The sequence below is a fragment of the Lampris incognitus genome, chromosome 20, assembly GCF_029633865.1.
Source record: "Lampris incognitus isolate fLamInc1 chromosome 20, fLamInc1.hap2, whole genome shotgun sequence".
Classification (NCBI taxonomy): Eukaryota; Metazoa; Chordata; class Actinopteri; order Lampriformes; family Lampridae; genus Lampris; species Lampris incognitus.
In genome coordinates this window covers 10,365,533-10,384,109 of record NC_079230.1, presented here as the reverse complement: position 1 = coordinate 10,384,109, position 18,577 = coordinate 10,365,533, and the positions used below count along the sequence as shown (strand labels likewise).

At 49.7% G+C, this 18,577-nt stretch overlaps 2 protein-coding genes and 1 long non-coding RNA gene across 3 annotated transcripts in view; all 3 read left to right on the top strand.

Annotated features, from left to right (window-relative positions):
* The window catches only part of prox3 (prospero homeobox 3), a 21,037-nt gene extending 19,780 nt beyond the window's left edge, over positions 1 to 1,257 (top strand). Inside the window, exon 6 of the mRNA XM_056300572.1 lies at positions 1 to 1,257. This exon is cut by the window's left edge and continues 2,207 nt beyond it. The gene's annotated coding sequence lies outside the window, so the exon portion shown is untranslated.
* Positions 1,258 to 5,716: 4,459 nt separating this feature from the next.
* tmem179ba (transmembrane protein 179Ba) lies at positions 5,717 to 13,643 on the top strand. The gene is made up of 5 exons (XM_056300394.1): positions 5,717 to 5,863; positions 7,247 to 7,443; positions 9,129 to 9,266; positions 10,090 to 10,168; positions 11,610 to 13,643. Exons 1-5 carry the CDS (start codon positions 5,768 to 5,770, stop codon positions 11,790 to 11,792), a joined length of 693 nt encoding a protein of 230 aa, XP_056156369.1. The 5' UTR covers positions 5,717 to 5,767; the 3' UTR covers positions 11,793 to 13,643.
* Positions 13,644 to 16,123: 2,480 nt separating this feature from the next.
* On the top strand, positions 16,124 to 18,083 carry LOC130131024 (uncharacterized). The gene is made up of 3 exons (XR_008812197.1): positions 16,124 to 16,344; positions 16,472 to 16,609; positions 17,813 to 18,083. It is a non-coding gene; the product is annotated as an uncharacterized LOC130131024 (long non-coding RNA).
* The last annotated feature ends 494 nt before the right edge of the window (positions 18,084 to 18,577 follow it).

Sequence of the window (18,577 nt, the reverse complement as noted above, 5' to 3'; positions counted from 1 at the left end):
TGTATTAAACCAGCTAACCATCAGTGCAATCTGATGGTTTAGTACATGGGTGGAGTAAAGACACAGTTAGGGTTTTTTACTTTCTGGACCGGGTTTTTCCACCTCTGAAAACATGGCTGTGCTTGTGCTTGTATCAGCAGTCACTCCCGACAGGACTAGATGAGCTGCACTGAGAGATGCTCCCGAGGGGCGGACTAAACCATTTTGCACCTTTTGTAAGGGGTGAGAGGGGCCTCAGAGAGCCTCCACCGTTTTCTTTAAGTCCCTCAACCAACGTATTGAGCCAATGTTTAAATGAAGTTATGACTAATTAGTTAGAAATAAAAATGTGCAAACCAAAACAAACGTTTAATTCCAGGCTTCCCGAGGCCCCCCCTCCCTTCTGGGCCCGGGTAGACCCCCCCACCCCCACCCACCCCCACTACGCCTTCGCTGATTATATGTCAGGAAGTGTCATGTCTATCCAATAGCGTTCTGAAGACCAGAAATTGAATGTACCACTGGGAACTGTTCACTTCACTATATGAAGATGAGCAAAAAAGAAAAAGAAAGAAAGAAAACGATCCGACGCTGTGTCAGGTCAAACTTGGCCACCTTTTCCAAACAGACGTAGCTGCAGGAGGAAGAGCCAGCGTGCATCAGCCGCACCAAACACGCCGACGTCTAACCTCCCTCAAGTTGTATGACGTCACATTACAACACCGGCATCCATTTCTCAGTGACGGGCTGCTTTTACTTCCGGCGTCTGTACGCTTCCCCTCGCAAGTGCTGGACTTCCTTGTGCACTGAGCATCTCCCACGACGTGCTACGTTTGAAATACAGATGTTTTGCTTGGCTTTGAGTACTCTTGGTTGATTGGGTGGATTTTTTTAATTATTATTATTATTATTATTTTCTGTCCATCACTCACACTCATTAAATGTATTGCTGTTCATGGCCTGGAAGGCGCCTTGTGAATTATGGTATAATCTTCGTGCGCTGACCTGGACGTGCAGAAACAAGGCTCTAAGTTACGTGAACGAAAACGTGAATAATGATGCTTAATTAGCATGCCCCTCCCCCCTCCCATTTTTTTCCTCCCCAATTGTACCTGGCCAATCACCCCACTCCCTGAGCCGTTCCAGTCGCTGCTCCACCCCCTCTTCCAATCCGGGGAGGGCTACAGACTACTTCCGACACGTGTGGAGCCGCTAGCCGCTTCTTTTCACCTGACAGTGAGGAGTTTCACCGGGGGGGGGGGGGCGTAGCGCGCGTGCGGGAGGATCACGCTTTTCCCCTCCCTTTCCTCCCGGACAGGTGCCCCGACCGACCAGAGGAGGCGCTAGTGCAGCGACCAGGACACATACCAATTGTGTCTGTGGGAACGTCCGACCAAGCCGGAGGCAACACGGGGATTCGAACTGGCGATCCCCGTGTTGGTAGGCGACGGAATGGACCGCTACGCCACCCGGACACGTCGCGGACCTATTTGGTTCACCGTAAGATGAAAAAGTTGCCCTCGTTTCCGGGCAGTGAGCCGGACCGGTGGGCGGTACTTCCTTCCGGCCGCGCGGCGTCTAAACATGGCGCAGCTTTTGGTAAGCGGTGGCGCCATGCTAACGCACCGTAATTCGCAACGTTTGCTCCATGGGACAAAATACTGGATTTGAAAGTAATGAGTTTCACGTTTTGTTGTTTTCTCGATGCCGACTAGATATTTAGGTGTTTACTTTCTGTAATGTTTTGGTATTTCTTTTGATAAACGGACCGGTTGCATGGACACACAAACCCGGATCAGGTTTTAACGGCCTATAACCACGTGGCGTAGCTTGTTTTGAGTCACTCATATTTGTAGCGAATTCGGTCGGGGGGGTGGGGGTGGGGTGGGTGGGGCAGCCGGGAAGCGAACCCGGATCTCCCGCACCACGTGGCGACTGCTTTAACCAGTCGACTAAAGGGTCCCACCCTTTAGCTAAGGGCTAGCGAGTGTAGTGGTCCGTGGTCGTTACAATATCGTTACTGCTGGGCTCACTTTAAGATATGGCACGTGGGCCGTGACGTCACCAGGCGCTCATCGCTGCCATCGCATAGCCTGAGAGGAACCAAATTTTAGCTTCAATGAACGGTTTGCTAGGCCTTGCCGGACGATCAACCCTGTGTCTGTGAAACCAGTTCACGAGGTAGTGTGTGCTGTGTCCTCCATCATGAGTTCTCTATACTGGATGTTGTAACGTAGTCTCTTCTGTCTTTCTTATTGACCTTCGTCGTCTCTGCTCTTCACTGTACATATTGTATTCTATAGAGCTGTGCCTCATGCGAACTTTGGTGAAATTTGATGTTTAAATTTATCAGTGAATTAAAATAGTAAGGGTTTGTGCCGCCTCAATACCCCGCCCCTCAACACACACACACACACACACATGACCGTTGCTCTCTCATTTGTTGTTACTGTGGCTCTTATACCAAACAGGAATGCTGGGATAATCTGTAAGCATTAACGTTTGAGTGCTATAACAATACTGCCACACACACACACACACACATACACGCATGCACACTTGCACACACACATGCACGCTCTCTCATACACACATGCACGCTTGCACACACACACACACACACACCCATGCATGCTTGCACAGACGCACACATACACGCATGCACACTTGCACACACACATGCACGCTCTCTCATACACACATGCACGCTTGCACAGACACAGACACACACACACATGCACGCTTGCACACTTGCACACACACACACATGCAAGCTCTCTCATACACACATGCACACTTGCACACACACATGCACGCTTGCACAGACACAGACACACACACACCACTCTCACTGACATTACTGCTTGGATTATGACCTATTTGATTGAGTCACGGCTCAGATAGCATCAAGCAAGCTGTGCAACACGTGATGTTCCTGCACGGTCTTCCAAACTGTACAAAGCGTTTGAGGGAGCGTCCCGTTTCGCTTCGAACTATCGGATCAGTGGCATGGAGAACAGCCATACCACCGTGCTGCGAGCACATCACGCACACGCACACATGCACTAAACGAGTCCAAAGGGGAACAGACGTGTTCCTCATGGCCCAGATGAGCCACTCCTGATTCTCAGAGTGAAACTTAAAATATTCACACGCCCCTCTCACACCGTGCCTGGCTTTTAGTCAGTAGATGCTGCTAAGATGAGGGGAAGGGAATCACTTATTTAAAGCCTAATGCGGCTCTGCATTAGAGGGATCAGATAGGCCTATCAATGTAAAGATGTCATGTGCCCGCGTTAAATGGCCGTGGTGGTACCAGTAAAGATGTTTAATTAGTCAGGGGAGGTGGGGGCATTACCTACCGGGGGAGTAAGCTTGATGGACTTGTTCAAGATGTGAACCAATTTACTTTGTCAAACAACGCCATCGCATCACAGCCTAGCATGGAACAAGTCGCAATACTGGAAAAAAAGCAACGCAAAAACCAACAAATTGCGACGAGTCATGTAGAAAACAGAGAGAGAGAGAGAGAGAGAGAGAGAGAGAGAGAGAGAGAGAGAGAGAGAGAGAGAGAGAGAGAGAGAGAGAGATGCATTCACAACTGGCTGGCCTCCATGGAGGGACGGCAGGCCTTAGAGCTGTGTGACTAAGTCTGAACACATGATAGCACCGCATGGGGCCACATCCACGCCCCGGCTCACCACGCCGCCCTGGTATTTGGATAATGTTGCTCTGGATTTCACACAATATGTCCACATCATTTGTCTCGCTCTCTAACGAATGTTTTATGTTTGAAATAAACCTCCCCCCCCCCCGGAGGAAGTGAAACTGGTGCAGCAGCGCATGCTGCTGTCTGAGCTGGAAGGCCGAATATAACCTACCCATACTGAAATAGCTGCTGCAGCTCCCGAACACTTTTCAATACATGCACGATCATTTTCTCTCCACAAACACAACCCTTTGCACTTTGTCCCCAAAGCGTCAGATTTCACCCAGATTTGACTGAAATGGGCGGCACGGCGGCGCAGTGGTTAGTGGCGACCGCAGCACAGCTGGCCGCCTTCCAGCAGTCGCAAGAAGGTCCTGGGTTCGAGCCCCGCAGTAGTCCGACCTTGAGGGTCGTCCCAGGTCGTCCTCTGTGTGGAGTTTGTATGTTCTCCCTGTGTCAGCGTGGGTTTCCTCCCACAGTCCAAAGACATGCAGGTCAGGTGAATCAGCCGTACTAAATTGTCCCTGGGTGTGAATGTGTGTGTGTGTGTGTGTGTGTGTGTGTGTGTGTGTGTGTGTGTCAGCCCTGTGATGGACCGGCGGCCTGTCCAGGGAGTCTCCCCGCCTGCTGCCCAATGACTGCTGGGATAGGCTCCAGCATCCCCGTGACCCTGAGGGCAGGATAAGCGGTTTGGATAATGGCTGGATGGATGGATTACTCAAATGGAGTTTCCGAAGCTCAAATCACAGTGAAAATTGAATTTTTTCTACAATTATTGGAGAGAAAGTCATTTGGCTTGTGTCTCTTGAACCTATCACCCAATGGAGCTATTGCCATAAGTTTCACCTCTTCAAACGTGATTATATGGCAGTAAAATATGAGCCTTTCACATTATTTTTACCATAAAGATGCATTGGTGAATCTACAAAATGGCCATTTGGAGTCTCCAAATGGCCATTTTGTCCCAAATTATGTGATGGGCCTTTTTGTGCAAAACATGTTTTGGGCCTTTCATCCAGACTGCTGGTGGTGTGGTGTGTGTGGGCAGCTTAATAAGAAGTTGACCATAACGCTCCACCTTCCTTCACATCAGTCTCAGGGCAGACCTGGTGGGCTGAAGTGCAGCAGCAACACCGGCGTGATACCAGCTGCTGCTCACGGTGATGCTCGCGCACGAAGTTACCACAAGAACACGCACGTTTCCCCCGTGAACTCGCGTTTCCTCAATAAATGTTTCCTTTTGCTCTCACACAACACGCTCCGTGGTAACCGCTAACCGATGCCGGACCTCTTGCAGTTGATTAAAGTACTTTTGGGACTTGAGAAAACGGTGTGAACAAGTCCCCCACGTTAATCTGCAGCTATAATGCCTCACTTGATTATCATCCATCCATCCATCCATCCATCCAGCCATCCATCCATCCATCCATCCATCCATCCAGCCATCCATCCATCCTCTCTCCCGCTCTGTGTTTCCCCAAAGAATGACACTTTCTTCACAATAAACTGGCTTTCTTTGATTATCATCCATCCATCCATCCATCCACCCATCATCCATCCATCCTCTCTCCCACTCTGTTTCCCAAAGAATGACACTTTCTTCACAATAAACTGGCTTTCTTTGATTATCATCCATCCATCCATCCATCCACCCATCATCCATCCATCCTCTCTCCCGCTCTGTTTCCCCAAAGAATGACACTTTCTTCACAATAAAGTGGCTTTCTTTGATTATCGTCATCCATCCATCCATCCATCATCCATCATCCATCCATCCATCCATCCATCCTCTCTCCCACTCTGTGTTTCCCAAAGAATGACACTTTCTTCACAATAAAGTGGCTTTCTTTGATTATCATCATCCACCCATCATCCATCATCCATCCTCTCCACCACGCCGCGTTTCCCGTGACACTTGCCGCGGTCAATCGGTTAACGCGTCAAATTCCCACTCCTCCACATCTCTGGAGGACGTTCTCCTCAGGGGGGAGGGGAGGAGGAGGGGGCGGAGTCCCGCCGGTCCGAGCCGCAGAGCCAAGTGAGAGCCTCGAGCGCCGCGGCGGGTCACGAGGAGAGACGATGGCGTTGCCGTGGCTGCTGCTCGCGGAGCTGGCGCTGTACGCGAGCTGCTTCGTCTGCGGGATCGTGACCGCAGCCTCGCTCACCATCAACCAGGTGATGTTACCTGAACTTTACCGGCGCTTCTCCTTCCGGGTGCGGGTCTGGGGGGTGGGGAGCCGGCCCGGGGTCCCCGACGGAGGCGCCGTTCCTGTGATTTGGTTTTTTTGTACGTTTGTCGTCAGTTAGCTAAACTTCGGGGTAGCGACCAAGGTTCCGATTTGGTTCGGCAGGTTCGTCGTGGCTTGTTGTTGTTGTTTGCGTCACAAACTGTGAACAGCGGGGCGGAAAAGCGGACGTGTGGTGCGCTTTCTCTTTCCCTCCCTCCCTTCTTCTGTAATTGTCTGCTATGTCTCCCCCCCCCCCGATGTCCTAACTTGTTACTTTGGTACCGACGGCCAGGGAGCCCGAACTTCCCCCCGAAACAGGGAAGTGGAAGTCGGGACGGGGTCCGTGTAACTTTTTATAATTGGTCCAAAAAAAAAAAATCCAGATTCTCGAGTCATGTGACCGCGTCCCCGTGCACGCGCAAGGATTACAGGCCCGCGCGGGTGATCCGCGTGTTTGGTTCGTATTCTTCAAGTCCTAAAAGTTGCCCGTTACGTCCGGGGGCGCCCGAATCTCACGCTCGGGTTAATGGTTAGTCCGTCGGGAGCGTGCGGGGGGAGCGTGCGGGGGGGGACGGTAGCGGGAAGGTGGCCGCGGCTCCCGCTCACCGATCACGGCTCTCGTCTTGTGACCCGAATTACGCCTCATCTGATCCAGGTCAGATGAGGCGCGGTACGGGAGGCCGCGCCGGGTCGGAGACCTCGGGTTCTATTTGCTGTCAAGAACTTTTCCCGCTCGGAATCAAAGCAGGCATCAAAATGCGAAAATCAAACGAGGCTGCGATTTATTTTATGTTTTTTAGGCATGACAGTAAATCTCTCTGTCTTCCCCCTTCTGCTCCCCTCTCACCCTCCGTTGTGTCCCCCTCTCACCCTCCGTTGTGCCCCCCCTCTCACCCTCCGTTGTGCTCCCCCCTCTCACCCTCCGTTGTGCCCCCCCTCTCACCCGCCGTTGTGTCCCCCCTCTCACCCTCCATTGTGCCCCCCTCTCACCCTCCATTGTGTCCCCCCTCTCGTCGCGTGATTTATTTTGCCTCCGCGTCTCAGCGCCTGTGTTGGATAGGAGACAGTGTAATGGCAGACGGGGAACGAGGGTAAAGCGAGAGGGTGCAACAAAGGGCACGGGCTGGAATCGAACCCACGACATCGTGGTTACGAGGCGTGCGCGGTGACCGCTCGCCTACAGGGGGCGCCTTAGCCATAATCTGTGAAACGGGCCACACTTGATTTACATTAATGAATTCACGAGCGAGGGGTTTAAACCATCTCTCTCTCTCTCTATCCCTCTCTCTCTCTCCCTCTCTCTCTCTCCCCCCCTCTCCCCCTCTCTCAGGGTAACTTCGGAGGCCTGTGTATGCTATATGGGACAGTTGCCTACAATACGACGGCAGGCGCCATCACAACCAAGTCGTCCAGTTCAGCGTCTCTGTGTTATTTTGTGTCGGCTGTATCCGTCATGGTGGCAGTGGTGTGTTTCTCACTGTCACTCTATTGGTTGTACACCTGCTGTGTTGATGGGCAGATCCACAGGTAACTGTTTGCTGTGTGTGTTGTGTGTGTGTGTGCGTGCGTATCTTGTGTTACTCTTCGTCCGTCCCGTGTTCTCAATCCACACTCTCGAATCTCAACCGAAGATGTAACGCTGTCCCACACGTTCTCTCTCCCTCTCTGGCTTATGGCCATACCACCCTGATAATGCCCGATCTCTCGTCTTATCTCGGAAGCTGGGTTCGAGCCTGGTTAGTACTTGGGTGGGAGACCGCCTGGGAATACCAGGTGCTGTAGGGCGGCACGGCGGCGCAGTGGTTAGCACTGTCGCCTCACAGCCAAAGGTCCTGGGTTCGAACCCCGCGGTTGTCCGACCTCGGTGGTCATCCCGGGTCGTCCTCTGTGTGGAGTTTGCATGTTCTCCCCGTGTCTGCGGTGGGTTGTCTCTGGGTGCTCCGGTTTCCCCCACCGTCAAGAAAGTCATGCATGTTAGGGTTAAGACTCCTGTCTGTGGCCCTGACCAAGGCCTGGCGAGAAGAGCTGGACTTGGTCCCCGGGTGCTGCACGGCGGCTGCCTGCTGCCCGTAGCTACACAGCTAGGATGGGTTCAATGCAGTGTAATTTCCCCATAGGGATCAGTAAAGTATCTCCTCTCTCTCTCTCTCTCTCTCTCTCTCTCTCTCTCTCTCTCTCTCTCTCTCTCTCTCTCTCTCTCTCGTGACCGTCATGCCTCTGTTCTTTCACCTCCTGCACCAATCCAGTTATCCGGTATCTCCACATCCGTCCTGTCTCAGAGCCAGGTAAACGCTGGCCAGCTGCCGCCTTAAAGCTGAAGTGCAGCGTTTTACTGACCGCAAAGTAGGTTTTGAGCATACTGGACTGTATGTGGCGAGACGCTCCGCATGGCGGCGAAGGTGAACGAACACATCATAAAGAAGAGAAACACCGAGGTCATCGTAACGTCATACGTGATATAACTAATTAGTGTCGAATTATTAAATTTTGCTCGTAAAAGATGAGGGAATGATTGACGCCTTCTGTCCAGAGCGCGAAAGTAAGAGGGGGGGGGAAAATCACAGTTCGGTATAATAGTCACATACTGGGACTCTTCTCAAAGGACTGGCAATAACACGGATAGCAAATTTTTCAATTTCCTTGTTTTCCACGAATTAAAGGTTGCAATATGTAGCAAATTGGTTTAAACCAGTTCTAAAGCAAATTATCGTCTTCTCTTGTCCGTAGCCCAAGAGTTTCTGAGAGCTCCTGAAAAAAGAAACGATGCCGGAGGCTGTTTGTCTCGCTGCATACCGTTGACTTGCACCAAGTTATTATCAATTTAAATCTAATCTAACTTTAATCCAATTGTGTTGTCGATGGGTACACCATTTCAGTAACCCTGCAGGGGCCAGGGGCCTCCTTCCTCGACGGGTGAAACCTGAAGCTAACCTTACTGGCGTGAGGAGGAGTTGTTTTCTCACCGGGGTCACCTGGACTCTACACTAGACGGCGTTTTGAGAGGAGCCTCCGTTAAGAAAGCGTGCACAATCTTAGGTCGAATACTCTGACCCGAATTTAGATGCAATCAAGAGGCCGTCGCAACACCTCGCTTTGCATATAAGCTCCCTCCTACCTTCTGTCGTTTTAACTTAATTCACCAGCGTAAATACATCACCGGCCGTACTCTGCGAGGCTGCTTCTCACGCTCGTTCTGCTTATTCTCACCACAGGGAGCGCGTGTGGATGAACCTGACGCTGGGCCTGTGTGCCGTCTTCCTCTTCTTCCTGCTCATCACGGGTTGCATGCTGAAGATCGGACGTGACTCCCTCTGCAGCTCCGTCACGCAAGCCGTTCCCAACATCACTAGGTGGCGCACACACACACACAGACCTGTACTGCCACAGAAGCATGCACGTGCTTACGCATGTATATTTGAATACACAGATAAATGTGTTCACAGACACACCTTTAGTGCACCTATGCACAAGTTGTTAAACCTCTTTCTCCCGGTTGTTGCACTTTTTAAGTTTTTTATTTTTATTTTTAATTTTTTACAGTGTGATAGTTGTAAGCAGAGACTGAAAAAAAAAACTGAATTCCTCTGACATGAATAAAGGGAGGGCAGTGCGCGAGCTGGCCGCTGGTCGGGGTAACTAGGCAACTGCCCTTCGTGGCTGGTCCTAGCCCCGCCCCCCCACCCCCCCACACACACACACACAGAAGGGTTGGCAGCAGAGAATCAAGAACAGCGGCAGGGCGGGAAATGGAAAGAGGCTTTCCTGACTGGGACACAATATGTTTTTTAAAGAAGGGGCTTTTCCCATGCCCTCGCAAAGAACTTGGAGCAGGGAAACAGTAAAAAAAAGAAGGAAAAAAACAACAACAAAGCTGGAAAATTTACAAAAAGCAGGAAACTGTTCTCCTGACATTCGGGTTGTCTGTCGTTCACAAACCTGCTTCTTTCTCTTGCTCTCTGTTATGCTTCTGTTCCTTTTCAAGATATTGCTCTTCTTCTTTTTTTTACATTTCTTTCGTTGAACCAATTCCCGCTGCTGGCAGGCAACACGTGTTTTTCAACCAAGCATAGAAGAATTGTCTAAAGTCTCACACTCTTTTTCTTTCTTCTCTCTGTTTATTCCACTGTCGCGGTGTCACCAACTGTCTCTTGTGTCTCGCGGTGTCTCTCGCAGGTGTGAGGAGGCTCAGTCTAAAACATGGGCCAGTCCTGTTGATGGAGTCAAGTTCTACACCAGCCTCCACAAAGCAGAGGTCAGTAGCCCAGACTCTCCTCCACACACCATTAACAGTTTGGGTCTTGATACACCCCGACCTTACTGCTGATTACTGCAGCTAGCCTTGCTAGCCTTGCTGCCAGTATGGCCTAGTATGTCTGTATGATGAAGTTAAACATTATCACCATTCCACATATGATGCTGGGATAGGTCCAGTATCATACATATATATATATGTGTGTGTGTACACACACACACACACCCGTATATATACATATATATACATATCCTGTGATGGTCTGGCGGCCCGTCCAGGGTGTCTCCCCGCCTGCCGCCAAGTGATTGGTGGGACAGGATCCAGCATCCCCACGACCCTGAGAGCAGGATAAACAGTTTGGATAATGGAATGGATGGATGTGTATATATATATATATATATATATATATATATATATATATATATATATATATATAAAATATGATGCTGGAGCCTATCCCAGCAGTCATTGGGCGGCAGGCGGGGAGACACCCTGGACATGCCACAAGGCCATCATAGGGCTGACACACACACACACACACACACACACACATACATTCATTCATATATACATACATATATATATTATCTTGGCAAACGGGTAAGGTCATTTACTAAGGTAAGAGTTATTAGGTGGAGGAACCAAGTATGTGCACTTCCAGAAAGCATTAAGGTGCAAGACAAAAACTGCAAGACTAGAACAAAGGAGTAAGATCTGCATGCCGAAATGCTCCTAAAACTAACCGAGGAAAATCTGACTGATGGAAACGCCACCGAATAAATTCGTTTAGGGGGCGTTGCAGTGTGCAGACCCTTCCTCCTTTGTTCTGTAGTTATTAGGTGGCTCACGACTTCATGTAAAGTTATTGCATTATTCTAACTTTTCACTTAAAAACATTTGTTAAAAACTCCTGATTTTGGTGACTTATTTCCGTCCTTACAATTTCAAGGTAAAATTGAATGTAAAACAAGGACAATGCAGAGCTTGTGGCAACAATTTTAGGACAAAATAGGATGAAAAGGTATCTATCCGTCTGTGTCTTTCTATATCTGTCTGTCTGTCTGTCTGTCTGTCTGTCTGTCTGTCTTAAACTTGAAGCATGTCAGAGTGGGAGTGACCATTGAAGTGTACTTTGCATCTTAATAAGAGCCACAGCCTGTCAGGCTACTAATATAGACCCACTGATCCAGCCTCTGGCCAACAACAAGACTACAAGCAGCATTTAAAAACCACTTAAATGTGTTACAGAACTGCCACGAACCTTTTAAGTTATTTACAATTTTATGGAGCAAAAACTGCAGAATGTGGTGTTAGTTGACCCGGCAGTTAAGAAACCAGAGATTTGGGCTTAATAAACACCAAAAGAGATGAATGGACATGGTATGTATTCCATATTAATTCTCTCTGTCTCTCTCTCTCTCTCTGTCTCGCTCTCTCTCAGACGGCAGTGTGGGTGAACTTTTTCTTCTGGCTCATCATTGCGGTGCTGGTGTCCATTCAGAAGAAACAGAACTCGGGGTTTAAGATGGTGGACATGTTTGGGGGAGCATTGGCTGGAGGCGACAGCAGTCCAACATCCGGAGAAACCGAGCCTTTCTTCAACCGCCCTGCGAGGCCACAGTGAGCAGTATCACAGAGAGAGAGAGAGAGATTCCTGAAAGTGCTTACAAATAGTTTACGGTGATGTTTATCATTTTAAATGTTGTGGAAAAGGCAGATGTACGTATTTATCTTAAAATCTGTGGCAACTGTGTAGATATGTGGGTCAGTTGGCGCGCAATGTGAATGCATTTCCCTGTTTGGTAAATCGGTTGAATTTCATTGGTGTGGGTGGCAGACAGCAGCGCCTTGTGCTCAGTTAAATTTCATTACGTCCTATTGCAGTTTACTGTCAGTCCACCTTAAACGTCCGTGAGATTCACACACCCCATTCTGGCCGAGCGCGGATGGGTTTTCTTTTCCTTTACCCCGAGGGTGAGATTGGCGGCCGTGTGTGCAGAACGCAACGCCCACGGCACCTCATCTCACAAAATTAAATCCCTTTACAGCCCCTATCTTGGTCGTTTTTGTTGAACTTAACTGACACCTGTGGTGATGTGTGGTAATTGTCGTGGCGTTTGAGTGCTCAACATCTGAGATCCTTCTTGAATGATGATCGTCGGTGCCGTTGTGTCGGACATGACGGATTGTTATGATGTGACTCACGACTATACAGTCTCGAGTCAGGAGGCGAGAGACTGGAGTCTTTCACCCTCGCACAGGCCGACGCTGAAAATCAGTCACGGCGTCCAAATTAAATCAGACTTGAAAGTGTTGCAGTGTGGCCCTGGCGTTAGAGCCTCTTAGCCATCTGGCTTTCAGAAAACGACGGCGCCGGTCAGATTCCTTGCATATGCAAACTTGGTGAACAATAAAACTCGTCTCGCGCTACGTAACAGGCAAAGTAAAGCAGCTTTTGGCCAGCACCCTCAGAGCGTCGGCACGCTGGCGGCGCGCAGCTCGAACACACCGGCCGTGTGCTGCAGAGCCATCTCTCTAGATGTGTGTTCACCAGTTTTCCTGCGTCCAAGCCGTCACACACTCATGCAACAAAAGCGTTTTTGCCAGATTTATTTAAACAAAAACAAAAAACTCCTCTCTCCATAATCCCTCATTCGCCCAAGTCAGTGCACCTGTTCCCAATTTGCAGGCCTATTCATTCGCGCCACAACATTCTGCTGCAAACAATGCGTCCCCACAGTGCCAAGGACTTTGTGTGCCGAAGAGTGAAAAACACACAAAAACTCACTCGCACTCTTAACTTCCTCGGTGTATCCTAGCCGTGCCTTCAGTGGGTGTTCAGAAACTGAAGTGGGCGTTCGCTTCGCCGCGGCGGCGGTCACGATTTGGTCGTGCTCGCCGCTCACTTCCCACCTTTCATGTGCATTAACCTAAAGCCTCATCGACTATACTTTATGTGTATTGCATTTTGTTTACACGGTAAATAAATGTGTTCAGTGCAGTCGTGAATTCTGCATCTCATCAGCGCTCTGCAGAAACCTCTCCTCTCCAAACTTGTGTTATTTTTTTACTGAGCGACACGCGACATTGTGTCCCCACATGCAACAGTTGTTGAGGCACTACACGAGTCAGTAATGATGCGTTGTACACCCCCCCCACCCCCCCTGCACACACACACTTAGTAGTCCCAAATGACATGCCCGCTGTCACCCACCACCTTCTGTCGGTCTCTCCATGTGTGCGTCTCATGGCATCAGATACACACTGTGTAACTACTGGGCAGAGGATGAGAATCGTGATCAGGAACAGGATGTGATGTGTTGGTAAATGATGAGCGCACACCAAAAGGCTGCATGTGTCGTGGTGTCAGCCAGACTTGGGTGTTTGTGCCAAGGCTACTGTATTTTTTTTTTTCGTTTCTTTTTACATCAATAAACCAAAGAGTTTCAATACACAACCTTGTTGGCTGCTGATGTGCCTTGCTTTCACTTCAGCCTGGGTCTGCATGTGGGAGAGAGCGAGAGAGAGCACAGCGGGTGTGTGTTGGGCTTTTCTTGTGTGTGTGTGTGTGTGTGTGTGTGTGTGTGTGTGTGTGTGTGTGTGTGTGTGTGTGTGTGTGTGTGTGTGAGAAGCGGTTTCCCTCCCTCGGGTCATGACAAGGTCCTGCATGTCAGCATGTGGACATCTCAGGACAGCGAGCGACCATTGATCCAGATGTAGAGTTCAGTCGTACACAACTGTTATACAGGAGGTTGTGAAGCAGGACGGTTGAGGCCAGATGGCCAGATGGCCGCTGCGTGGGCCAGCGGGGGGCGCATCGTCTGGCGTGTCCCAAGAGGCCTTTTTCCCCACGTGATCAAACAAAGACACAATGACACAGACAAATTAAATTATTACACAACAGACAAAATTACAAGTCCTATGTTTAGACCAGGAACGTCTTAATATCACACACCGCCCACTGGAAGAATTATGAATGACACGTTGTGCCTCGCCGTTTCTCCCTCGGCTTTTAAACCGCAGACCGTGAATGAATGGAAGGGTTATTTTTGACTGTTAATTTGATTTGGAATTAAGCTCAGTGTGACACAGAAGGAAGCCCTGTCTTGGTTTACTTTTGAATTATTAGTCAATTAGCCAAAGGAGATCTATCGATGTCACTACGCGGACGGGCTGGAAACGTTGCACCCATCCGCTTCTGCTTTCTAGAAAACGAGTGAAAACGTCAGGCGGCACGGTGGCGCAGTGGTGAGCGTGGTCCCCTCACAGCGAGAAGGTCCTGGGTTCGAGCCCCGGGGCAGCCCGGCCTTGGGGGTCGTCCCGGGTCGACCTCTTGTGTGGAGTTTGCATGTTCTGCCTGTGTCTGCGTGGGTTTCCTCCCACAGTCCAAAGACATGTAGGTCAGGTGGATCGGCCTTACTCAGTTGTCCCTAGGTCTGAATGTGGGTGTGGTGGGGTCCTGTGATGGCCTGGCGGCCTGCCCAGGGTGTCTCCCCACCCACCACCCAATGACTGCTGGGATGGGCTCCAGCATCCCCGCGACCCTGAGGGCGGGATAAGCGGTTTGGATAATGGATGGATGGAAGTAAATACGTCTTTTTTTTTAATGTCAAGAGGACGTCCTTTTTTATTTCCCACTTCCAAAAGCAGCTACTTTTAGTCACATTTTTAACATACACTACCGTTCAAAAGTTTGGGATCACCCAAACAATTTTGTGTTTTCCATGAAAAGTCACACTTATTCACCACCATATGTTGTGAAATGAATAGAAAATAGAGTCAAGACATTGACAAGGTTAGAAATAATGATTTGTATTTGAAATAAGATTTTTTTTACATCAAACTTTGCTTTCGTCAAAGAATCCTCCATTTGCAGCAATTACAGCATTGCAGACCTTTGGCATTCTAGCTGTTAATTTGTTGAGGTAATCTGGAGAAATTGCACCCCACGCTTCCAGAAGCAGCTCCCACAAGTTGGATTGGTTGGATGGGCACTTCTTTGAGCAGATTGAGTTTCTGGAGCATCACATTTGTGGGGTCAATTAAACGCTCAAAATGGCCAGAAAAAGAGAACTTTCATCTGAAACTCGACAGTCTATTCTTGTTCTTAGAAATGAAGGCTATTCCATGCGAGAAATTGCTAAGAAATTGAAGATTTCCTACACCGGTGTGTACTACTCCCTTCAGAGGACAGCACAAACAGGCTCTAACCAGAGTAGAAAAAGAAGTGGGAGGCCGCGTTGCACAACTGAGCAAGAAGATAAGTACATTAGAGTCTCTAGTTTGAGAAACAGACGCCTCACAGGTCCCCAACTGGCATCTTCATTAAATAGTACCTGTTAGAGCCTGTTTGTGCTGTCCTCTGAAGGGAGTAGTACACACCGGTGTAGGAAATCTTCAATTTCTTGGCAATTTCTCGCATGGAATAGCCTTCATTTCTAAGAACAAGAATAGACTGTCGAGTTTCAGATGAAAGTTCTCTTTTTCTGGCCATTTTGAGCGTTTAATTGACCCCACAAATGTGATGCTCCAGAAACTCAATCTGCTCAAAGAAGTGCCCATCCAACCAATCCAACTTGTGGGAGCTGCTTCTGGAAGCGTGGGGTGCAATTTCTCCAGATTACCTCAACAAATTAACAGCTAGAATGCCAAAGGTCTGCAATGCTGTAATTGCTGTAAATGGAGGATTCTTTGACGAAAGGAAAGTTTGATGTAAAAAAAATCTTATTTCAAATACAAATCATTATTTCTAACCTTGTCAATGTCTTGACTCTATTTTCTATTCATTTCACAACATAGGGTGGTGAATAAGTGTGACTTTTCATGGAAAACACAAAATTGTTTGGGTGATCCCAAACTTTTGAACGGTAGTGTATATACTAATGTAAATAATTTGGGGGGGGGTGGGGGGGGTTGAAATTTGAAAATTCACGGGCCATTAGCTGAAGAGTTAACTGGCGGATGGAAATAGACCGAATGAGCTTACTGGTGTGTCCACAACGCGTGTTTGTCTCAACTCGACTGTCTAATCTGCTGGAATTAACCGACCTCATCCGAGCCCCAGACAGAAGCTGTTGCCCACGGGACAGAGGAAGGACGTCGAAAGAAGTAAGGGAAGACTTGGCCGTATTGGACAAAGACTCCCCTGATTTAACTCCGCTTCTTCCCTCCCTCCTGTAAGTGAACGTGAACGGCTCTCTCTCCTACCGCCAGTTCGGGCGTATGACTGACGTGATCTGTGTGCAGCTGCTTTTGAAAGTTAAACCTGTTCTGCACTAAAAGCGGCGCTCTGTTCACATGCAGGAGAGTTCTGCGGGCCGAGCGAGGGAGGATTGGAAAGAAAGCCTCGGGGGAGGACACCGAGGAGCTCCCTAAACGCACACCGCCGAAGAAGACCAATCACCCGGGAGGCTCGTGGCGGCGGTGACTCTCGAGCTGACGGTAAGATGGGTGACGTCCTGTCCTGTTAATATCAGCCTAGCGACCCGACCTCGTTTTCTTGTTTCCAAGGCCTGAAGTAAACCGTGTGTATGAGAGAGAGGGGGTGAGAATATGGCGGTGGAGGTAGAACGGCGAATTAGGGCCCTAATCTCGGCTACAGAAAGGGACGGCGAACGCGTCCGGTGGAGGTGGAGCGGTGAACTACTGTAGACCCGGCTAAGTCCCCGTAAGCCTCTTTAAGCCGCGACAGGCTCAACGGATCAAACGCTGTTTAAAACCTGCTTATCTGTGGGCAACGGACGAATTCAGCTTTACCGCGGCGAACACACCGGTGACGACGCACGTCCACACAGTACAAAGCTGTAAATACCAACTCGTATCCCCCCCTCCCCCCCCCCCCTTTTTTTTTTCCTTCCCAATTGTATCCGGCCAATTACCCCGCTCCTCCGAGCCGTCCCGGTCGCTGCTCCGCCCCCCTCTGCCGATCCGGGGAGGGCTGCTGACTACCACATGCCTCCTCCTATACATGTGGAGTCACCAGCCGCTTCTTTTCACCTGACAGTGAGGAGTTTCACCAGGGGGACGTAGCGCGTGGGAGGATCACGCTATTCCCCCGAACAGGCGCCCTGACCGACCAGAGGAGGCGCTAGTGCAGCGTCCAGGACACACACCCACATCCGGCTTCCCACCCGCAAGACACGGCCAATTGTGTCTGTAGGGACGCCCGACTAAGCCGGAGGTAACACGGGGATTCGAACCGGCGAGTCCCATGTTGTTAGGCGACGGAATAGGCCGCCACGCCACCTGGACGGCCTTCGTTCCACCTTTTCCGCCCTGTCTCTTTGAGTAGGAGTAGATACAAGAGCGGTATTGACACTAACACGAACGCCGTCTCTTACACTAACACCAATGCTAATATTAGCAACAAGAATAGATAACAATAAAGAACATGATTAATTATTTACTAGTTAAGAGTGTGTAAACATCCATCCACCCCTTATCCAAACGTGACCACACTCCTAACTGCGGCTTTGACGAAGGACCGTCCCACGCGCTGTCCGTTAAGTCTTGATCACCATTGTAAGCACAGACATATAATCGCATATAAGAAGCTGTGATGACGTGATGAGCTACAGAAACGATCCAAACTCCAGTATGTCTTTTTTTTTCCCCCCTGATCGCACAACCCCTCCCTCTCTCCAGAACATGTCACGAGACCAGTGCGAGTCGGTGGCGGTGAGCGTCGAGTCCCTGCTGGACGACGCGCAGCAGATGCAGACGCAGTGCCACGAGCGCAGCGAGCAGCTCTCGCTGGCCGCCGCCCAGCTGCGGGTGGAGTCGGCGATCTTGAAGGAGAAGTGCGAGTCGGCCCAGCTCGAAATGGCCCGGATTCGCAGGCAACTGGACGAGCTGCTGGATACGAAGGCCGCGTTCGAGGCCAGGGAGAGACAGGCGCGCAAACTCAGCAAGCACCTGTGAGGATGAGAAGACGGGGGGGTGTGGGGGGGTGTAAAAAGAGGGGTGGGTGGGTTGCAAATGAGGTAACCGGGTACTTCGACGAGATGTGTGACGCACCCATGTGTAAGCCGCGGGTCTCGGTGGCCAGTTTGCGTCCCTTAATTTGACACGCGAATTAAATTAAAGTCAAACTAAGGGAGTTAAGGGGAAGGACAGAATAGCTGGAAGAGGAGGTATCAATTGAGTTGATCATCATTCAGAGTCCAATGAGACGTGATCTCTACAGTCTCGCTCCCCTACCTCTTTTTTCTGTCTCTCGTGCTCTCTCTTTAGCGATACTTTGATTGAAAAGAGAGGAAGGGCTGAAGGAGATGGAGGAAGATGAGAGATGGCCATAGAAGGATATTATAAACGGGAGGAGAAAAGACTGAGCAAGGAGTGTCAGAGAGAGCAGGAGAGGGAAGAGAAAAGCAAAAAGAAGAAAAGATCTTAAAGAAGAAGAAGAGACAT

Coding starts and splice junctions, on each gene's coding strand:
- tmem179ba (XM_056300394.1), top strand. CDS start 5,768: ATGGCGTTGCCGTGGCTGCTGCTCGCGGAGCTGGCGCTGTACGCGAGC. Junction 7,444..9,128: donor GTTGATGGGCAGATCCACAG/GTAACTGTTTGC, acceptor TTCTCACCACAG/GGAGCGCGTGTGGATGAACC. Junction 10,169..11,609: donor CCAGCCTCCACAAAGCAGAG/GTCAGTAGCCCA, acceptor GCTCTCTCTCAG/ACGGCAGTGTGGGTGAACTT.